At 40.8% G+C, this 20,552-nt stretch overlaps 1 protein-coding gene across 13 annotated transcripts in view; it reads left to right on the forward strand.

The window, feature by feature from the left end:
- BRSK2 (BR serine/threonine kinase 2) overlaps positions 1 to 20,552 on the forward strand; it is a 311,333-nt gene that overhangs the window by 252,724 nt on the left and 38,057 nt on the right. For 5 of the 13 annotated variants that reach the window (XM_074543289.1, XM_074543290.1, XM_074543299.1 and 2 more), the window contains exons 10-13: positions 4,193 to 4,357; positions 5,097 to 5,194; positions 10,234 to 10,384; positions 14,168 to 14,233. In XM_074543289.1, coding sequence (XP_074399390.1) covers positions 4,193 to 4,357; positions 5,097 to 5,194; positions 10,234 to 10,384; positions 14,168 to 14,233 — 480 coding nt within the window. Of the gene's footprint in view, positions 1 to 4,192; positions 4,358 to 5,096; positions 5,195 to 10,233; positions 10,385 to 14,167; positions 14,234 to 18,229; positions 18,254 to 20,552 lie in introns of all 13 variants that reach the window. The other 8 variants (XM_074543291.1, XM_074543295.1, XM_074543297.1 and 5 more) reach the window with 2 other exon arrangements.

The raw sequence follows: 20,552 nt of genomic DNA on the forward strand, positions 1-20,552 counted from the left end.
CACACTTTTTTTCATTTTTTTTAAACTCTCATGGGTAAATATTGAACAAATGGAGTGGGGAAATCTCTAATTGTAATCTCTAAAATCCCTCCTATAAGGTCTTGCTAGCAGTTGCAGAAGTAAATGGTGTTTACATCAGATTGCACAGATAATTCCCTCTGTTTCTTCATGGAGTGAAATCATCTGACACTCTCCAGGCTTTTATCAGAACTGGAAATTAAAGGAAAAGTCATTGATCATGTATATTGTTATTTTTATCCTCCTCAAGATTTTTGCCTGGAATTTTTCACTTGTTGAAGGACTGTTGTCCCAGGCTCACATATGCAGTTGTGCAGGTGTGCATTACTTTAGTCTATATTTAGAATTTGAAATTTTTTTTCCTTTGGAGACATAAACATTTGAACACTGTCATGTACTTCTCAATGAAGGTCAGACTCTTTGATAATTGACTCAGTAAACAGCATCTGAGGCTGTTTTCAGAATTAGAAACTGGATTTTGCAAAAGCAAGTCTCCTCTGGACTCCCGGGGTAGTCAGTGCAGAAAGGCTCTTTCAGATGTCCCTTCAGATTGCCTAAAAAGAAGTTTCTGCTCAAAATAGCTTTTTTAATGAGTCTCTTTCTCATATTCTCTGTACTGGCCAAGGGTTGACCTCAGGAGGTTAACATCCTGTGGCTGATTTTAGTCAGTGAATAACCTTGCCGTCTCCAAAACTCAACTGCTTTCATCTGGTAATGTTTCACAACCTCTTTGCATTTATTTTGCCTGGAAATACTCATGCTGACAGAGAAGGGGCTGTAGTGTTTTATCCTATGGCTGTTTTGCTCACCCCTTAAATTTTTTTCTTTATTTTATCTACTATTCTATGTAAAATCTTCATCCTTTGTCATCTATAGGTTACTGACCTGAAAGTTGTACTCAGAAAATTGAAGCGGTTTCACTTGATTCTTCAAATAAATGTTGAGGCTACTATAAAACTGAAGAAAAGATTTAATTGCAGATTTAGGCAGGCAGAGAAAGAGGTCTTGAAAGCTGAAATCATGATTCACAAGGCTGAAAAGGAAGAAAGAAACCTAAGTGAAACCTTTCCTCAGCAACCTCCAGTCCTTGCTCTCCCACTCAAATTAATTCAGTGAGGTTTTTCAAGCATTTTTAATTGAAATAATTTATTTTTACCTCAAATGCAGGTTATCATAAACCAGAAAATAAACAGCAGTTATTTTCACATTTTTTAATAAAGTAAGAGGACAAATAAAATTACCTATTATGGTAAATACCCACTCCTGTAACGTTGAGTATATTGCCTTAATTGTGAAGGTACCAACTTGCTAAATCAAGGAAAAGAATAAATGTACTGGTTCTGCTTTGCTTTGCACTGATGCAAATGGGCATCTCGGTGAAATTCATGAGAGAATTTCATGGAGAGACTGAAAAAGTCCACCCTGATCAGGAATCACAGCCATTGTATCCACCAATCCTCACAAAAGAGGGTGGGTTTTAAAGCAGCAATTACATTCATGTGGGCCTTTAAAAAAATATGTGATTTGCAGTAGTCACTGTGTGACATTGTTTGATGTCTGTGTGGGCTGCAATGCAACAAATTTGTCACTCTGCTAGACTGAGAATGGAACAGGCATTGCAGTCATGCCAATCACAGCCCAGACCCGGTGATTTTCGTTTCCTGAAGCTCTGAATTGCGCTGCCAAATGACAAGACACCTCTTTGCAGATTCTACTTGTACCTGATGAGGCGGTGTGAAAATTCCTGACTGTGTCTGAGGCTGACCAGGTGCAGGGCATAAGGAAATGCCACCCTGGAGTGCAGGGAGGATGGCAAGCTGTGCTCTCTAGAAACGGATCCTGTGCTGACTGATACTAAAGAAAATTGTATATTCTGTTCAGACAAGGGCAGCTAGTGGGAAATCCAGGTTTCCTGGAAATTTTCAAAGACAATAATTCTTTTTAATCTTTTTTAATTACCTTAAGGACATCTGCTTGTAACACAAATGATTAATTAAGTCAATACTTTTCAGAAGTGAACTGTAGATCATTAAAAAGCAAAAACACTCAGCTGCTGTTCAAAGGTCTATCCTGCAAGAATTTATCTTAATGACAAGCTCATCACTGGATTTAATAGTGCAAGGTTATGAACTAATCATTGCTTATTACCTTCTGAGAGCTAGATCTTAATTCTAAGAGGTAGGAGTAGTAACCTCTTAGAAGGAATAAGATGTTTCTTTAGTTGAACAAGGATTTTTGAGTTTAGCCCTTAGATTCAGGATCATGGTGGCATTGCAGAGTCTCACTTCTGCAAAGGAGCCATCAGAAGCTGTGTTTTAGTGGTTTAACACATAAGAACAAATCCCAAGTAGCAGCAGATTTTATGTCCTCCGTGTTTACTTACAGTCCCCTAAAATGAGTAAAACTGAAAGGGTATGTGTTAGTGCTCCTCGTAAGAGAGGTGGGATCCTGACCCATGTTGTCATGACCCATGTAATGAGTACCAGAGTGACTCCATGACATCCAGGTAGGGCTGAGCACATTCTTACTGCTTCAGAAGAAGATAAAACGAACATTTCTGAGGAGACTTTGCAAATGATGTCCCACAAACAGAACAGATGCCTCACAACTGCATTTCTTGCTTGAAAATGAATTGCAGGTAACACTCAGCAATCTCCTGTGGTTGTCCCAGCATGTGACTGTCCTACTCTGGATACATTGACTTGGTATTGCTTTCTTACCTCGGAGGAGATAATCTGCATTGGCTCTTTTTAAGGTGTATGGTCTCTATTTTTGGTACACTGGCTGAGACCTTGGGCTCATGTATATGAACTTATCAGAGCTGATTTCTAACTTACACAAGAAAAACTAAGGACATTTGGATTGGAACTCCTTTTTCTGTGTAGATCCTTGGATAGCTACATTGAGTGAGAACATTTTAAACTGTGTGAGCAAATTCACAAGTTGTGGCCACCTTATTTTTTCCAGCATCAAAAAGAATCTCTTCTAGTCCAAACACAGCCCCTACAAACAGCAAATGGTGACAGTTGAAATATTCCTGATTGCTGTTGTCCATGCTGGGAGCTTGGACACAGCAGTCACACATTTGAACCACATAAAGGAAGGGGAGGACCCCACTCACGGAGCAGGGAAACTTCAACATTGCATGAAGCAGCTATTGAGAAATAGCTGAGGTTCACAGTAGACAATTTCTCCAACCAAAACACAGACACCACCACCAAACCCACCTCTTTGAGTGGATAGAGTTTACATTAATTGCTCACTGCCTTCCAAAAGAAAATCAAAGGATATTCAGGATGTCTGCAATATATATCATTAGTCAGTTAGATATACCCTGACACCTTGACCTGTTTCTTGCAGTCATGGCCTTTAATTGCAATGAATAATCAATATTTCCTGAGCCTAGTGAATGGGATGAGATAATTGTGCAGAAAGCCTGTGTTAACTACATTTGAAAGAGTAATATGTTCTACTGCTAATGGTGTGTTCTGAGGTCTGCCACTGACCTCGGGCATTGCACTTGAGCCAAAATTTTCAAATTTGCATGTCTTAAGAGAAGCGGAGATTGTCATGTTTGGGTGTGTAATTAAGCAGCATGGTTTTCCCCCAAAGCCCTTTAAAGTGTGTCAAGTAGGAGCCTGAGCATGAGGTCTCTTAATCACATTGGAAGTGTTAACGAAAGAAACTGCTGCAGTGCCGGTCATAATCAGAATTGGTGAAAAAGAGGGATGGTTTGTTCAGAGCTCCTTCTTTGATAGGGAATCATTCAGCTTGTACTTTTCAGCCTGATAGTCTGAGGTCTGGCCAGCTGATGAGACAAAATCTCTGAAAACATGTAGTGTTTTATAAATGTTTGGCATTAGGATGCTGAACAGCTGCTTCTATTACAAGGGCACTGGTAAGTGAAGTTCCTATTGCCTCAGTGGCTGAACACAGACATTTCTCATTAAAGACCCAAATCCACAACCTGCTGGTCAGTCTTAGTCTTCATGACAGTTTCTTATGAGAATAATATCTGTCTGGTTGGAAGCTCTGGTCTCTCAGTGGGAATTTAGCAAGCTGTTTCCATCTGTTGCTGCAAGCTGTGTTTCAGAGTATGGGTTCATTTGTGACTCATGTTTCTTTTCTCTCCTTTCCCTCCCCCTTTCTCTCTCTCATCTTCTTTCCTCTGCAGAGGGGGTAAGAATGAGCCAGAACCAGAGCAACCAATCCCTCGAAAGGTGCAGATTCGTTCTCTGCCTTCCTTGGAGGATATTGATCCAGACGTGTTAGATAGCATGCACTCGTTAGGCTGCTTCCGTGACCGAAATAAACTCTTACAGGACTTGTTGTCGGAAGAGTAAGCACTTGCTCAGTCTTCATATCAGTTGGGTGTCCAGGGGCTGGGATGCTTATGAACCTGGGGAGAGGTAGAGAGCACTTTAACTGATCTCTCTCTCTCTCTCTGAGTGACTGGTAAGAACTTCTCACCCTCTGGCAGTTCATTTGCTGGTGAGGTGATGGGAGCGAGCACTGAGCCTTTCTTGCTCCACGGGTCAGAAGCTCACAGCCTGACCAGCAATGCAGCCACTGTGCTATTTCTTCCCTAGCTGCCAAGCCAGGTCACTTCATGAAAACATGGGCTGCACAGTCCACATGGGGAGGTACTATTCCTGATGTTTGTGTTGGATATGCTTTTGTTTCCAAATTTTTATTTATTTCAAACCTATGCCTAAGTCCTGAGGTGTTAAGAGGGACAGGTGGTAGAAAGAGCACTTAGAAGCTCAGGAGACCTGTGTGGCTGCCACTCTTGGTTTGAACTTCCTGGGGACACATAACCTTGACTGTCTGTGTCTCTGTTCCGGGTTGTGGAATATGGGAATCTTATTTCCTTTCCTTTCCTCACTAGCTGCTTGTTGGAGGCAGCAAGGGTCTGAAAAGCTTTCTGGGTTGTGTATCTAGCTGTCATGTACATGTTATGACCACTTCCAGCTCATTTAGAATCACTGTGACTGTTTATTTGATGAGAAAATTTTATGTACATGTTGACCTTTTTTTTCTTCTCAAATGTAAAAGGGGTTTTTTCTTCCTTTTTTCAGAGAAAACCAAGAAAAAATGATTTATTTTCTTCTGCTTGACCGGAAGGAGAGGTATCCTAGTCATGAAGATGAGGATCTTCCCCCTAGAAATGAAATAGGTACTGCAGATATGACCTTAGTCACCATAAACCTGTCTGAACTAGTTCCTCTTCACTTTTTTCTTTTTTAGATTCTGATTTTGGTTTAATTTAAACCCAAACCCTAGCATCGCTGTTACCTTCCCACTGAAATGGTGTACTCAGCACTGGTGAGAATCCTCAGCCTTGGGCAGGCAGGTCTGTTCTGTGGTTAAACTAGAAGGCTTCATCTTTCAAGACATGCCTGTCTCACAGAGCAGAAACATCCAAGTAGGTCTTAAATGGGATCTTAAAAAATGAGCTGTGAACGCACAGGCTGACTCTATGCAGGCAGATGAGGTTTAGCAATATAATCTAGTGGCAGAATTTTCTAATTACAAGTCTCAGTGTGGTGTTGCAGAAGGCTGCTCACGGACTTCAGTTAGTAAGAAACTGTGTAGCTGCATCCCTCTGCAGTTATATATGTGCACATTCTCTTCTCTGGAAGTGAATACATGCACTGCTGAAAGTATGAATCATATAACTTAGCTGTTTTATAGTACATAAATCAAATTCCCATGTTTTTAGACTTAGAAACATTTTAAAAGCTTAATTCACAATAAGATTACATACCTTACAAAGCTCTTCTGATACCACTTTATTCCTATTTATTCATTGGTTTTTTAGGATGCTGCTCATCACCACTAATCCAGACAACAGGAAAACTGCTTTCCAAGGAGCTAACTATATAAGGGAGTCTTGATGTGCAGACAAGTTTAATAAAGGATTAGTCACTTCTAGCAATTATCTGAAACAGAATTTTGCATAGAAGTGTGGAGATTTTCAGGTATTGTACTTGAGCACTTTGAAGACTTGAAGCAAAGTGCCCTTTATTTTCACTGGAAGGCCTGGAATCTCATGAGCTTTCAGGGCAGTGCTATATTGCACAGCATTTGCTAATGCTTCATTAAATTATTAACCTATCCAAGTTCCAGGCTCCAGGCCCTATAATTTTGCAGGGAAATCTCTTCTACAGGAGAAGAGATGAAAGTTCTTAGTTAACACAGCAATTTTAAACTCCTGCCTGGGTGGAGCTACAGAGACCATGTTAGCAAAGATCCTGATGAAGATGGGTAGCTGTGCTAGCTGCAGGTCCTGTGGTCAAAAGCCCCTTGTTCAGTGCAGTTTGTCATCTAGCCCTCTGCTAATCAGCTTTTGACTCAAACAGATTATCCTGCTGTGTAAGGACAGCATCATCTTGTTTTAGAAATGCTTTTGTCATAAGAAAAGAAACAAGATGACTCTAGAATCTTCAAACCCAGCATGTAAGTGAATATGTAGCTATGCCCTAAATGCAATGCATACCTCTTCTACATGCCAAAGTATTTTCATGGTTTGAACTGAAATATTATGGTCCACTCTTGTATTTTTTTGTGCAGGGAGTGAAAATGTTTCCTTACAGGGAAACACTGACTGCATCTATGTGCCTCACCCACACATTTGAGCATTATTCTTTGAGTGTTTGTATTTCCTCTTCCTCAGGGGATTTCCATGTCCTCTGTTCCCAGCGGTATCTCTGAGAACATGGGGCAAGGTTTAATTAGGAGCAGTCATGTGTCTGATGAATATCTCATCATTAGCCATTAGCAATGGCCTTGCACAAACAAAGAAAAGCAGAGAACAAGTAACAGTTTAATAACAGCAGCTTGAAGAAACCATGTTCATGAGAGTTGTGTATTGTCTGAGCTCTTGCAAAAAAAAAAAAAAGCATCTGAGAGTGTTTTGCTTTTTCATCTTTGTTGGCATATTAAGTCTCAGAAAGAATGGATAGAGGTGAAAATATGGCCAGCTACAGATTGCCCTTTCTTCTGGTGTCCCTTTTGTCTGTTTCCGCTGTATGAAGTTTCTTCCAAGAGCCAAGGAAGGGCCACTTCCAACATTTTTCACATGCAGCTCCATTTTCTTTACGTTAAAACATGGGAATGAGAAACTTCTCAGTAAAAAGAATGATTGTCAACTAATGTCTTCATGAGAAAAAGGATTTTATGGGGTGAAGTTTCTTAATAAACCAGAGAACAAAAGTTTGGGCCAGAATATGTACAGAAGATAGAGATGCCTCATCCAAACTCAGAAGGTGAACTTTTATTTCCCACCTTCTCTGAGAAGGCAGATTTATAATTGGATCATTACCTATATGATTCTATCTTCGTATGTAAAAATCCTTAGGAATGGCTTTGCTTTTCTGATATGAAGTAAAAGGAAAAGGCTTCCACCGTATTGTCACTGTCACTGGGCTATGGCCTGAATTTTCTTCACCATGTCCAGAGAGTTAAAGAAGAGAAGGGCAAATACTGGAAATTTTCCTATTTTTAGTTCCTGGGCTTATGCAAAATCTTCTACAGCTTTTGTATGACACCACTTAAGTAATTTTGGCAGGATGGGTGTGTATATAAATAATTCTTTAGTATCTTTAGCCTTGACAGTGGTGGTGCCCTGTCATTTCTTAATCAGACCTTTCTAAAAAGTATGTACAATACTTGCTACTCTTGGCCATGTGTAATGTAGGATTGTAGCCAATTTTAAATAGGGATCAAGTATCTTTATTAGAAGCTCAACCGCATTAATGCAAGCTTTGGATGTATTTTCCATCCAACTTTTGTGAATTGTTCCTGAATTTATAGATGCATTTCACCACCCGCTCTTTTTGCTTATTGTCTGTCTTTGATAACTTAAAATATAGATTAGAAATCAATTTCTTCCAGCATCTTAAGCAGAAAGGGCTGATACAAAAGAATCATTTAGCTTGTTAGCAATATCCTTTTCCTCCTCAGTTTTCTGTTGATTCCCTCATGGCCCCTCCAGCTAATGTTCTTCTCTCAGGTTTTCTCTTTCTGATGGTTGTACAAAAGACTGTAATTCAAGTTTTTTGCTAATTCCTCTTCATATTTCTTCTTTGCTGTGTTTTAAAGTCCAGCTTTCAAGAAAATGGCATGTCACTTTTGTAAATGTCATTTGGCTGAGTTTCCATTCCTGTTTTGAACATTCATGGATCAAATTGACTTTTAAAATATCTGTTCATAAAGTATTTTTCTTGGCTTTTTCTCTTTATTGTTTAACTTATTTGTTTGAGCTTATTCATCACCATTCTTTTGACATTTGATGCTTTCTTCATCTTCCTTCTTCCTTTCTTTTAAACTGCTCTATTTTACTTTCCTTTTTTATGTCTGGTATCCTGCTACAAAACTTGTATCCATTTTGTGTTATATATACACTGAACATCCTTGTTATGTGTGTTACTATGGTGTAGATACATTCCTGAACCACCAGTTGTTCTGTAGCATGAATTCTTTCTCATATTTTGAACTTGCTTGAAGAAGCAGGAGTTTGAAATATTTAAACCTTGTCCCAGCTTACTTTTGACCACTTACACATATGTAGCTGAAGTCACACAGTATGAATGCTTTATTTGGTTTATCTACCTTTGTTTTTGTGTCAGCTTTATGCACTCTGTTTTTTTCTTATCTGGAGGTCATTGCCTATACCATTTTCTACTATCTTTTTATTGCTGGATAGAGTTTGAAATGGAGTGAGATGCAAGTACACTTTTTTATCTAATTAATTTTTAAGTGGAATATTACTACTTCTAACACAAAGAATACTTGGGTTATACTGTAATGGGGTCAGTTGTTATCACTAATCCATTTGCATTGAACCATCTTAGCTTATGCTCATTGTTTCAAGGATAAGCTCTGCCTCAAAGAGATCTTGTTCTAAAAAACATGATGTTAGAAAGAGAGAAGGAATGAGTACATAGTGGGTGTGAGGGTAGGATAATAAAGAGCAGGCAGTACAGGTAGAATTGTCAAGTGTGGTTTTTCTGGTTTTGCACAGGAATTCTGGCAGAAGAGGAAGCCTTAAGGACTGGGCACTGTGAGCTGCTTTGTAACAGCAGGGGTGAAGGATGCCTTCTTTCACAAGTGGTCCCCACTAAAATTAAAACGTGTCTATAAATAGAGGCAGGGAACTAAAATAGCCCAAGCAAAGGAAAGAAAATCCTTCTGTATTTTTTTCTGCCTTTCTCCTTTATACTGTTTTGATGCTATGTGTGGTGTTAGCTATAAAATGTCTCAGCTGGTCTGTATTTGGTTCCCTGCTTCACCATGAAGAGGTGGATGATTTGGCAAGTCACCTTCTGCAATGCATTTTGGCATCTAAAGACTCTTCTCAGAACAGTTTAAGTACTCCTCAGAACCTCAGTAAATGTTTGTCAACATCTTTAGAAATGAATTGCCTTTAAATATCTCTTGTATATCTTTATAAATCTTTTATATATCTTTAAATATCTCTTATACCACAGTTTGCACTCTGCAAAGCTAAAGTAGCACTTTGATACCTCATAGAATTGTTACACACTAAAATGTGTATAGTATTTCATTTGCTATAGTAGTAAAAGCTGTATGGTGTGGCTCTCATTGAAAGATTTGTCTCAGGTAGACAAGCCTGTTTAATTTGTAATGCTTCTGAAGGAGGAAAAATATAAATCAGCAGGAGGAACCTGAAATCTAATCTTAAAGATGCAAAAAAAAAGGGTATTCTTCCAGAGCAGAATGCAATTCTGAATGTACTCCTGTCCCTGTGTCACATTTAATCTGGCTGGCAGGGATGTGGAAGGCAAGCTCGAGCAACCTGGGTACATACACAGGATCCCTGGATGGCTCAATGCTCTGCCTAGCAGCTTGTGCTATAGCCCATGCTGTCACCTTGTATCATCCTGTTATTACTGTTACCAGCTTTGTAAGCTAATTTCTGCAAGCTGTGGTATAGCTGTACCTCTGTTTTGCAGCGCTCACAACACCTTCAGGGCAGAGGCAGGGCTCCTTCTCTCTGCAGGTGGATTGCAAGTTACGTTTAATGCTTGCAAATTTGGAACAAGGGAGAAACTAAAAATGTCCACCTCCATCATGAAGAGATCTGTCTTTGTGGGGGAGGTGTGAGAGTGAAACTGTGGAGAGAGCATTTAACCCACCTGTGTGAGGTAAGTCCCAGCAGAATTGAGCTGACAGCGCTTTGTTTCCGGGCAGATCCCCCCAGGAAGCGCGTGGACTCCCCAATGCTGAACAGGCACGGGAAGCGGCGGCCCGAGAGGAAATCCATGGAGGTTCTCAGCGTGACAGATGGTGGATCCCCAGTTCCTGCTCGCAGAGCCATCGAAATGGCACAGCATGGACAGAGGTGGGTCTGTGCTTCGCCCAGGAGCCCTGCCTGCCTGGGTCTGCTCCCCTGCTTTGTGTTACACATACAAAGGAGCTGTGGGGCTTTCCTGTTTGCTCCAGCACTCATTACGCCTTCCAGTCACATCTGCAACGTGATCTGGCAGCCAGCAGTGCTTGTGCAGAAGTCCTGCCAGGGACTTAAGGGTTCTGTTTGCTTGCAGTTATTCCTCAGGAAGCCACCATGTCCTCTGGGCAAGACCCATCTCCCCCCTTTTTAATTATTGAGGGTATGGGCATGCATTCTAAGCTTGCAATACAGGCTGGCTGGGCAATGGGAACACATGAGGGCTTTGGGAGGTCTCAGACACATGTGACCTGTCAAACAGGATAAATTACCTTCTGCTTGTTCTTCTCTGTCTCCAGAGCCTACAACAGGAATCTAGGTGACTATCTGGGATTAGGTTCCTAGCTTTTGGGCACCTGAAGTTAAATGAACACCATGCTCCATGTCATCAAAACAACTTGAATCTGAAAAGCCCCGTCCAGGCATCTTGTAGATGCCTCTAAAATGTGCTGTCAGAGCCAGAATGCATCTGAAATGGCACATAAATCACCACATGCTTGTAAAGTGATGGAATATGTATAATTGTCCTCTTTTCTATCAAAGAAAGTGTCAGTCTTGTGGAGAAACAGCAGAGGAAAATGGTGTCTCCTCAAGGCAAGTTCTGGGAGAGTAAGTGAACTGTGGAAATTCACTTATGTGAGCCATGGAAGTTGCTTCCTCAGTCCCTATGACTAGCCCAAGGGAAGCACATGCATTTGGTTTCACACTTGCATTAATCAATCAGTATAAAGAACACTTCCCATATATGAATGATGATGATGATGCTGTAACTTCTGTTTCAGTTTTTACATAATTTTTTATTTGTTCAGCTCTTAAGATCTGTTAAAAAAAAAAAAAAGCATGCTGTGCCCAGAAGCTCCCTTTGCTGACTGAGAACTGAGCGAAGAACATGAAATAATTTCACAGATATTCCAGAGGCCCCTAGAATTGCTGGAAACTTTTCCTGGCAATTGTTACAGTTCTATCTGCCGTGAAGAAAGAACGGTGATTTCCAGAATCTGCTAGGACTTATTTCAGACTGGCTATGTGACCTTGAGACTGCCATAAAGACTTCTTGACATATTGTAGGTTGGGAAACCTGTCTCAAATATGTGATTTGATGTGAGGTGTGGGTGAAGGAATTGTTCAGGACAGGGTGTGCTCAGTGTTCCTAACAGGCCTCAAAGGAGTAAGGATGAGCACAGCACTGACTCCTCGTTCCACCTGCAGTGTTTACTCTGCTGCAGGGTGATGGGGGGGGACATGAGGCCTCCAGAGCCAGGCAGAGGCAAATCACTTCTCCCCACCCCAAAGCTCCTTCACAGGGAGTGTCCAACTGAATGGAACAATCATGAGGTGTTAAATTGACCACAGCATTTTCTGAGAGCTGAAACGATTTTTTTCATATCTGAACTTTGAATTTGGGTTCAGAAGCCTGAAGAGGCAAAGCTGTATCTTGCTATTCAAAGTATTTCTTTTGCTTTTAAATGTCTCACTCAGTTCTGCACATGAGGAAACAGTTGAAATCAAAAGGTCTGGGATAAGTTCAGGGGAGAGATATATCCAGGCTACATAACAGTAAACAAGGGCTTTGGCTTAAGGAGGAAGCAAAACCTGCAGGCACAAAAGAGATATGGGGCAATACATACCACAGGTCAGGAATGGACATAAAAGTGTGATTAAGGGTGGAGAAAGGGAGTAATAACACCATGATTGATGATGATGGGCATGGTAGTGCTTGTTTTTGAAGGGGTTAAAGGGAAGTTGTTATTTTATTCCACGTGTGAGCTTCCATAATTCATCCCATGCACATGCAGAGATGACAATGGCACATTTCGTGCTGCTGGCGGCACAGTCGTTTATAACCCGAACTGGCTTCACTAACGAACCCCACTGCATGGGGAGTGTCTGGGGACAATGCATTGCTGATGGGACACCATCTGTCAGAGCACTCAGTAACAAAGTGACAAGTGGTGCCTTCCACCAAGAATGGGGATTTTTAATGGCTAGGTGCATATTATATCCCATGAAATGACCCACTGACAGTTGGTTTTACAGCAGTAGGGTTTAGATCCCCAAGGAGAATGCTTTTTTAAGAATTGCCTTTTTTGATCTCAAGAGACAACTATTCAGTGCTTTTATCCTACAATACAAGGAAGATTGACCATGGAATCAGGTCTCCTATTTAAACACAGATGACTTGTGTAAACATCTGGAGAAACAGCGCCATTGCTTCTTCCTTGAGCTGGCAAAAATATACTTCTGACCAGTGGACAGAACACACCCAAGTGTCTTGCGATTTAGTCCTACTTTCCTCTTTCCCGGTAGTAAACAGATATTTGCTTGCATAAGGAGGATTTCTGTTACGACCTCGGGTTTGCATGTCTGTATCATGATCTGTGCTTTTGGTAACAGTGTGGGGGCCCTACAAGTGTCTGGTCTTGACTTGTTTAGGGCATATCTTTCCACTGAAATTTAAAACTTGGCAGCCTCCAGACTGAGAAAGTATTAAGTGAAAAACATAATCCTTCAGTGACTTGGTTTTGAATAATGGACGAGGAAAACTCACACAAAAGCTGCTTGTGGAGCTTACAGGCTCCTTGAAATGCTTGTGCCAACCTCTCCAGGTGTTCTCCAGTGGATCCTTGTGAATGGCAAAGTTGGTATGCATAAATTCTAGCCCCTCTAAAAGTGGTGACTAAGTTTTGTTAGTTCTTGGGTTTCCCTGCTAGTTGTCAACTAAACTGGGTTCATAATTATATCTTAATTACTTGTGCTGTTTTGGTATCCCCACCTCTCAGACTATCTGATATTTCATTGAAATGTCAAAAGAAAAGAAGTAGGTTCTGAGCTTAGTTTAACATCAGCTAATTTGTCCCTTGTGCTAAAATCACAACAGACTAGGAAGAATTCCATGGGAGCAAGAATCCAGCAGGGATATGGCAGAAATTTTCAGCAGCTTTGCTGTGAGAGTCCAAAAACCATTCTAAAATGGGCTTCATTAACTATTCATTTTCTTCTAGTTTTTGAAGTGGAGAGCTTGCATGAGAGATCAGCTAACATTAGGAAGCAGTGTTCTGTGAAACAGTGAAGTGAAATATATTACAGAGAGCTGCCCTTTTAGCAAAGCACAGGGAATTTCACTTCTAAGCTGCAGGGATTCAGACCCAAGATGAGAAAGACAGGCATTTCTCTATACACTGAGTATAAGGAAGAGAGTTGCGAGTTAAGTGGTAATGGACCCTACAAATTAGAATACAAAATGGATTACTCTTCCTCTAAGAGGCTCTATGGTCTGATTTTAACCTTTTCTGAGAGCATGCTTAGTGTTGAGGTCTTCTGGAAAAGTCATGAGTAATGAATGCTTTGCAATTAATGCTTCAGGTGTGTTCTGTTTTCCCTGGACACTGTGACAAAGTAGATGGTACCTGGGTTTTAAATTAAATAAAGGAGAGCAAGGTTTACAAGTGTGCATGGGGGAAGTCATCTTAGACCTCAGAAGTCAGGGGAAGATAATGAACTTGAGCACTGTGTAGGCTTGAGCCATGACTGTAAAGTAAAGGAAAGGTTTTTCAGAGCGTTGCTTAAAAAGGGGAGGATGGGTTGGGGGACTGGGTGTCCAGCATTGCTACAGGTGACTCTCTTTTATAAAAATGTCCACACTAGTAACTGTGTTTTCTCGCTTTGTTCCTGCCATAGTAAAACAATGTTCAGTAAAAGCCTGGATATCTCTGAAGCCAATCCCAAATTCAACAAAGAAGAAAGGTATAAACACTGACAATATGTTCCTCTCCTCTACCTCACTGCTGAGACCTTAAAGATGCAGTACTTACCTTCTCTGTGTGGGGACAGAGCTGTTCTCTCTTTCTTCTTTAGAGAGAAGCAAAGAGGGTGCGATATTTACAGCTCCACACTATGTGCGTTTTTGTACAGTACCATTCATTTGAGGCTATCCCCAATGCAGCCTTGGACTGTACCAATTATTTCCCCACTCAAATTTCATCCTACTGCTATTTCTGGTTCAGTTCTGCCATGAGTAGAAGTTCTGCCCAGGGTAGAAGATGTATTTGCTTAAGACTTCTTTGGGAAGGATTGGAATATAAAACACTAGGAAAGCCCAGAATGTTCCACTCTGAGCATTAGAGACAGCAGCACAACTGAGTGAGTGACAACAGTGGTAGGAAAATTTGGAAATTCAGTCTGATAGACAAAATATTAAGGACCTCTGGTAAGCGACAAGCTCTTTAAGACTACCCAGAGGACACAGGAGGAAAACGTGGTTGAAAACAGGGTTTTTGGAGGATGATTCTAATCCAACAGTTCAAGTGACAGATGCTGAAGAACAGCAGAAAGGGTAACACCCAACTCTCAACAGAGGCACAATGGAAGACAGGTAGGCCACCACATTTACAGACTTTAAGTGGCCTTATGTGGGTCCATGAACACAAAAAAACGTTCATACTTTTGTATAGGTTTTTAGTGTACATGTTGTTTCTAAACTTTTGATCTCAGAGGAAGAGAATTTTTCTCTGTGTTGAAAACTGGCATCCCAAAGGATAACTCTTCATCAAAATGTAATCCTTACACATTTTGAACAAACACTAAGCTTACCCAAAGGTTACAAGTGTGGCATATGATTCAAAAAGAGAGGCGCAATGGCTTCCTTAAAGGAACCTATGGACTTTGCAAACCATTCTTATTTCCATTTCCCGTTTTCATAGAAATATTTCTATACAGAGATAAAGGTGGCCCTTATGCCTCAGGAGAATTGCAGGATGTGTGAGGGACTGTTTTGACCTTTTGCAGTCTGAGACAGTCTTCTGTGGTCAATGTTTCAAGTCCTGAACCTGCCACAGTGAGGAGCATCGTGCATTTGCAGGAGAGATTGTGCCTCGTGCAGTGTGTAAAGCACCCTCTCTAAGGTGCCAAAAACCAGCAGGCATTGGATTGGACCTGATTTGTTAGCAACCTTGTAGTTCCACAGCCATAAAGAAGTAGTGGTTATACAGCCTACTATACAGGCTGTATATATACTATACTAAACAGGCTGGGCTATCCTGGGCTGTTAGCACAGACATGGAAATTCCTGTTCCTTTCTCTGATACTCCCTATGTGTAAGTTCTGCTCTTTAACATGTGGCACTTCTTGCATTAAAAGTTAGTCCAAGGTTACTCCAAAAGTGAGATTTTTCATAGTAATTAGGAATCAGGTCCAGTAAAAGAGATGCATACATTTTATCTGTGACAGGAGAGGAGTCTTTCAGTGGATGTTCTAAGCACCATTCCTTGTCCCTTTGTCCTTCTCTGGCAGCTGCTGCAGCTGTGTTAGGAGCAGAAGAAATGACACTTCTGTATCTTCTGTGGGAATTTCTTAAATCCACATAGGCATTTTGTGTTCCTTCTCAAAGGTGGTATTTTTCAGAAAACAGGAGGAGAAGGTTAGAGCACTGCATGAGGATCACCCACAGTCCTGCTCATTCAAGGACCAGGCTGAATTTTTGAGGACCACATTCACTGTGGTCTTATCTCCCTCTCACTTCTGAGTCAAGTGAAGGACCTCAGTGATGGGAATGGGAGAGAACCTGGATTCTAGATCTGTGCACAACCACATGAAAGGAAGGGGTAGCCAGCAAAGAGGACCCCAGCAAAATGGGGTCTCATAAATCAGGGTGGCCATTAAATTTTTGTTCAGTGTTTAATTGTCCAATTTTATGATACCTTTTTTAAAGGAATACTGCATCTTTAAGGGTCCCTTCCCTCTAGATGCACATGGTTGTCTTAGTAGCTGAGGCCACTGTCCCTTTCTTTTTCTTTTTCTTTCTGACTTTCTTTCACCCCCTCTTTCAGTGCTTCTCTTCTTCTGTATCTGGGTTGCTGCAGCTCCGTAGTTCACTTGCTTCAGTATTATAGGGAATGCACATGTCTGCGCTTCTGGGTCTATTGTGTCCTGGGATTGTTCATTTTTTTTTAAACCTCATTCCCCCTTTCCTTTACCCTATTGTCAATTTGCTTTCCATTCTCTTTGTTAACCTCTTCAGTGCCTTCCCTATTGGGAAAATGACTTGAAAGAAACATTATTGAACCTTCTTGCACCCATTCTATTTACATTTGACTATTCTGCATGTGTGAATATGGGTGTATTTTCTGTATAAATATACACACAGGTTCCAGTATATGCAATGGGTGTCAATTTGCTCTTGTCAGTTACATCACCGTAGATAGATTGGTACAGGTATAATTGAGGACAGCATTTGTTCCTAAATATATACATATATTGGTATATATATGTGAATTAGATTTTACCCAAATTTGCACTCCACAGGCTGAAATATAAATGGAGTGTCACTCAAACACATGAAAAAGAACTTACTGTAATGCTTCTTTCCACTTCTCTATCAATGCATAGCACAACAGCTTTTTTGTCCTATTCTGACTGCATTTTCATTTTAACTGTTCCCAAAACTGCCTTGGTGGCTCAGCCCAGCACTTGCAATGTTGATGTAACTGGAGGCATGGCTAGTTGCACTGAGCAGTAAACTGTGAAATCTACTGGGCATATATTAAATTTGGCATTTCTGTCTTGTGGCGAATAGATTTTCCTCACCCAGCCAGAGGTAGCTCTGGCAGCTTGGGAGCCTCTTATTGAAAATGGAGAGAATGAGAGAGAGAAAGTGACAGAGAGGAAAAAAAACATTGCACCTAACTTGAAAATAATTTGGCTTAATAAGAGCAAACCGTTTTTTTATTTCTAATCTAATCTTTGTTAATGTGAAAAGGTGGTGACATTTTCCTGAGTTTGCTTACCTGCACCCCTGAAAACTTAATAACCTGACAATTCTATTTCCATTTTGAATGCTTTGGTTAGTAGATAAAAATTAAGAATGCTGATGTTTTCAATTGTCACTAGCCTTCAAAGTCAACATGCCAGAGATTCAGTTTGCTTTTAGAACTGCTTTTTCAGACTCCTTTCAGCACAGCATTGATTTATTCTCCATTCACATTTGAAAGATTTCCTTTGCAACCTACAAGACCCAGAGACTGAATTTATTTTAAATGAAAAATGAGATCCTGGAGCACAAGATGGCATCCACAGAGATAAGTGCTGGGTTGCTGAGCTGGTATGTTCTAGCTGATCTGAATTCCTGACTATAAGACCATCATGACTAATAAGGCAGTATCAAAGCAGATTCACAGCTTGAGCTACAATCTTGTACCCTGGGCTCCCAAGCTGGCTCAGAAATGCATGCTTTAATAACCAATACATTTCACAGTTCATTCGTGGCAAAGAAAAAGTACTTCTTACCAGGCCAGCTTGGGGGACAGAGGGACACTGCACTGAACAAACTGGGGACAAAAAGAACAATTTCCTGGATAACAGTGTGATATAACTGTGCCTTATGTAAGAGGCAGAAAAGAAATGCAGCATGAAGTATGAACCCCATTGCTCTGCTGACTGCTTTAATTGGGATTTGGCTGGGAATTTTTTTTTGCAGCCTTAGTGTGTGCCTCTCCATATTCCCCAGTGCCAAAGTTGGATGTGTCTGCAATATGTGAGTGGGACAAAAGTTGTTTTCTGGTCAATGAAACTGTCCCCCTAGTGTTCCTGGTCTCTGGAAAGACTTAGGCACCGGTGGCAATGATTGTGACCGTTCAGTTCTCCGAACAGTATTTCACTCTGCTTTTCCTACTCTTCTCTCCACCTGCCTCCACACCCCTCTCTCTTTCTTTCTCTCTCCCTCTCTCTTTATTTTCCCTTTCCGAGGATGGCGAGTGCTGATCCATTGGGGTAAGCTCTAGTTTTGGATTATTCCTCTTGCGGGACCTGTTGTAACTTTGTAGAGGAACTTTTCATTTGCAATTTCCAAACGCAACACAGGTTGATACAATTCAGAGACTGAGGCTTTACAGCAGGGAGAGAGAGAGAGAGATGTGGGAAGAAGCATTTTTGGTGCTTTTGTGTGTGTTTGTGTGCTTTTATGTTGGAGTCACACTCCATATAATTTACTTTTGGGTTATTTTTTTGTTCTCTTATTTGTCCCTCTATTTCAATGTCTGTGGGCACAGAAAACTGTCCTCAGACACTGTGCAGATACCAGACACCTTCTGAGAAAGAAACCCATTCCCTGTTTAGCACTTTTGTATCTGTTTGGTATTTTCCAGTTAATTTGAATCCTAACTTATCCAGTTTTCTTCTTTTTTTTTTAATGAAACTGAATCCCATCCATGTTATTAAAAAAATGCTGGGTATTCCCTCTCTTTTTAGAATATGTTTTCTTAAGAGGTGAACAGATGGCCCTAGAGACAAATATATCTTCAAAGCTCTGTATTTTCAATAAAGGCAATATAGGTACAGCTAAGAATGCAATCATGCTTCAAATTAAAGTTCCATTTATAAATACTTAAGAGAAGAAGAATATTATATTAATAAATGATTTAATAAAACCATTGTAATAGATCATTACAGACTACAGTAAAAACTTCTTGAGAGGGTACACATTGAGAAAGCTAATTAGCACCAGTAACATTTACTTCTCATGTTTGCAGCATGCTTCAACATCTCTGAATCCTTTCTAAACTATTTATAGATGGAACTTTAGTATAATTGGCCAATTAAGGAGGATGGTGCTGTTCAACATCACCATCTGTATGGGCTGAAAATAAGAAGAGGTGTGTTACCAGCACCTACACTTCTTCCTCTGCACTCTCTGTAAGGCTTCATCTTACAAGTGGTTGTTACCATGAGCAGACCTTCTGACTCAAGCATGAGTATTCCCAGTAAGAGCTGTCACAGTGTTATTTGCATGGCTGGGACTGTAAGACTGTGGAACATCCAAGGTATTCTATACATGTTCCCTGAATCAGAGGGTGAGGAAGCACAGTTTGTACCTTTCAGACACCCAAAAGTAAGAGTGATGAGATTCAACACAGCCTGACTGCTCACCTCTTGCATGTTGATTCAGGTCATTGTCAGGGGTCTCCTACCCTGAAGTTTCAGTTTAGATCTTTTTGGCTTTGAGTGAACAAGGAAAGAGGAGTATCAAATTCCACCCAATTCATGCTTGAAGCAAATAAGAGGTTGGCTGGGTATTTTCTGGAATGACTTCCAAAACCACACATGGAATCAAACCAATTCAGAATTTCTAAGGCATTTCACCCAGGGACACAAGTCGGATGCATCTCTGCACGCTGCATGCATGCTGCAGGCTCCCCTTCTTGGAAGCATGGCTCCAGCTTGACCAGCTGTATTCAGCATCCTGGTAAAACTGTGCTATGAAAGCAAGTTCTGCTGGGACTGCAACAAGGTACCAAACTCATAACAAAAAGCTCTAGGAGATGGTTATTCAAAGAAGAAACAAATGCCAAATCTGACCTAGATGCTAAATTCATGCTTTGAAGCTTTTATGTTCTGCTAGTGTGTCCTAGCAGGGGCACTGCTTAAAGCATTTGGGAACAGATCTGAGAGAAGGGTGATGGAGAGATGCTCTGTACATGTGCTACATGTGCAGTGCAGTTACCAGGCCAGCTGCACTCTCCTGTCTCCTGTTTCTCTCTATCTGCACCTCAGCAGTGTCAGGCTTCAGCCCTGCACCTTTCAGGAAATTCTGCATTCTCTGAAACCAGCTGGAAACTGGATTCAGTTTCAGAAAACTGGTCTGACATGAACTGGGCCTTGCATGGCTTTTGCTTGACAGCAGCTGGCTAAAATGAGTACAAAATTACTTTAAAATGAAGGACCTTTCAACTTTGATACCTTGAATTATCAAATATATTGAATAAGGTATAAAATCATCACAGCTACAAACTCCAGCCCACACACGCACATTTCGTTTCAGTCCTTTGCCTCTCTCTTTCATAGCTCAGCTGTCTCCAGATTATTGTCAGTCTGTGGAATGGGAGGAATAGCCTGCAATGATCTTGGTGTCCACTTCATGTTTAGAGTGCCCTCTGCATCTTCCCCCTCCTAAACCTTGGGTCTGCCTCCCTTATGTTTTGGGGTTTTTGAATTCCTCCCTCCAGGCTTGTCTAAACAACTGTGTCACTAAAGAGTCTCTTCTTGGGTCTCTAAATCTGGCAGTTGTGTTTGA

Source organism: Zonotrichia albicollis, chromosome 6 (assembly GCF_047830755.1).
Source record: "Zonotrichia albicollis isolate bZonAlb1 chromosome 6, bZonAlb1.hap1, whole genome shotgun sequence".
Classification (NCBI taxonomy): Eukaryota; Metazoa; Chordata; class Aves; order Passeriformes; family Passerellidae; genus Zonotrichia; species Zonotrichia albicollis.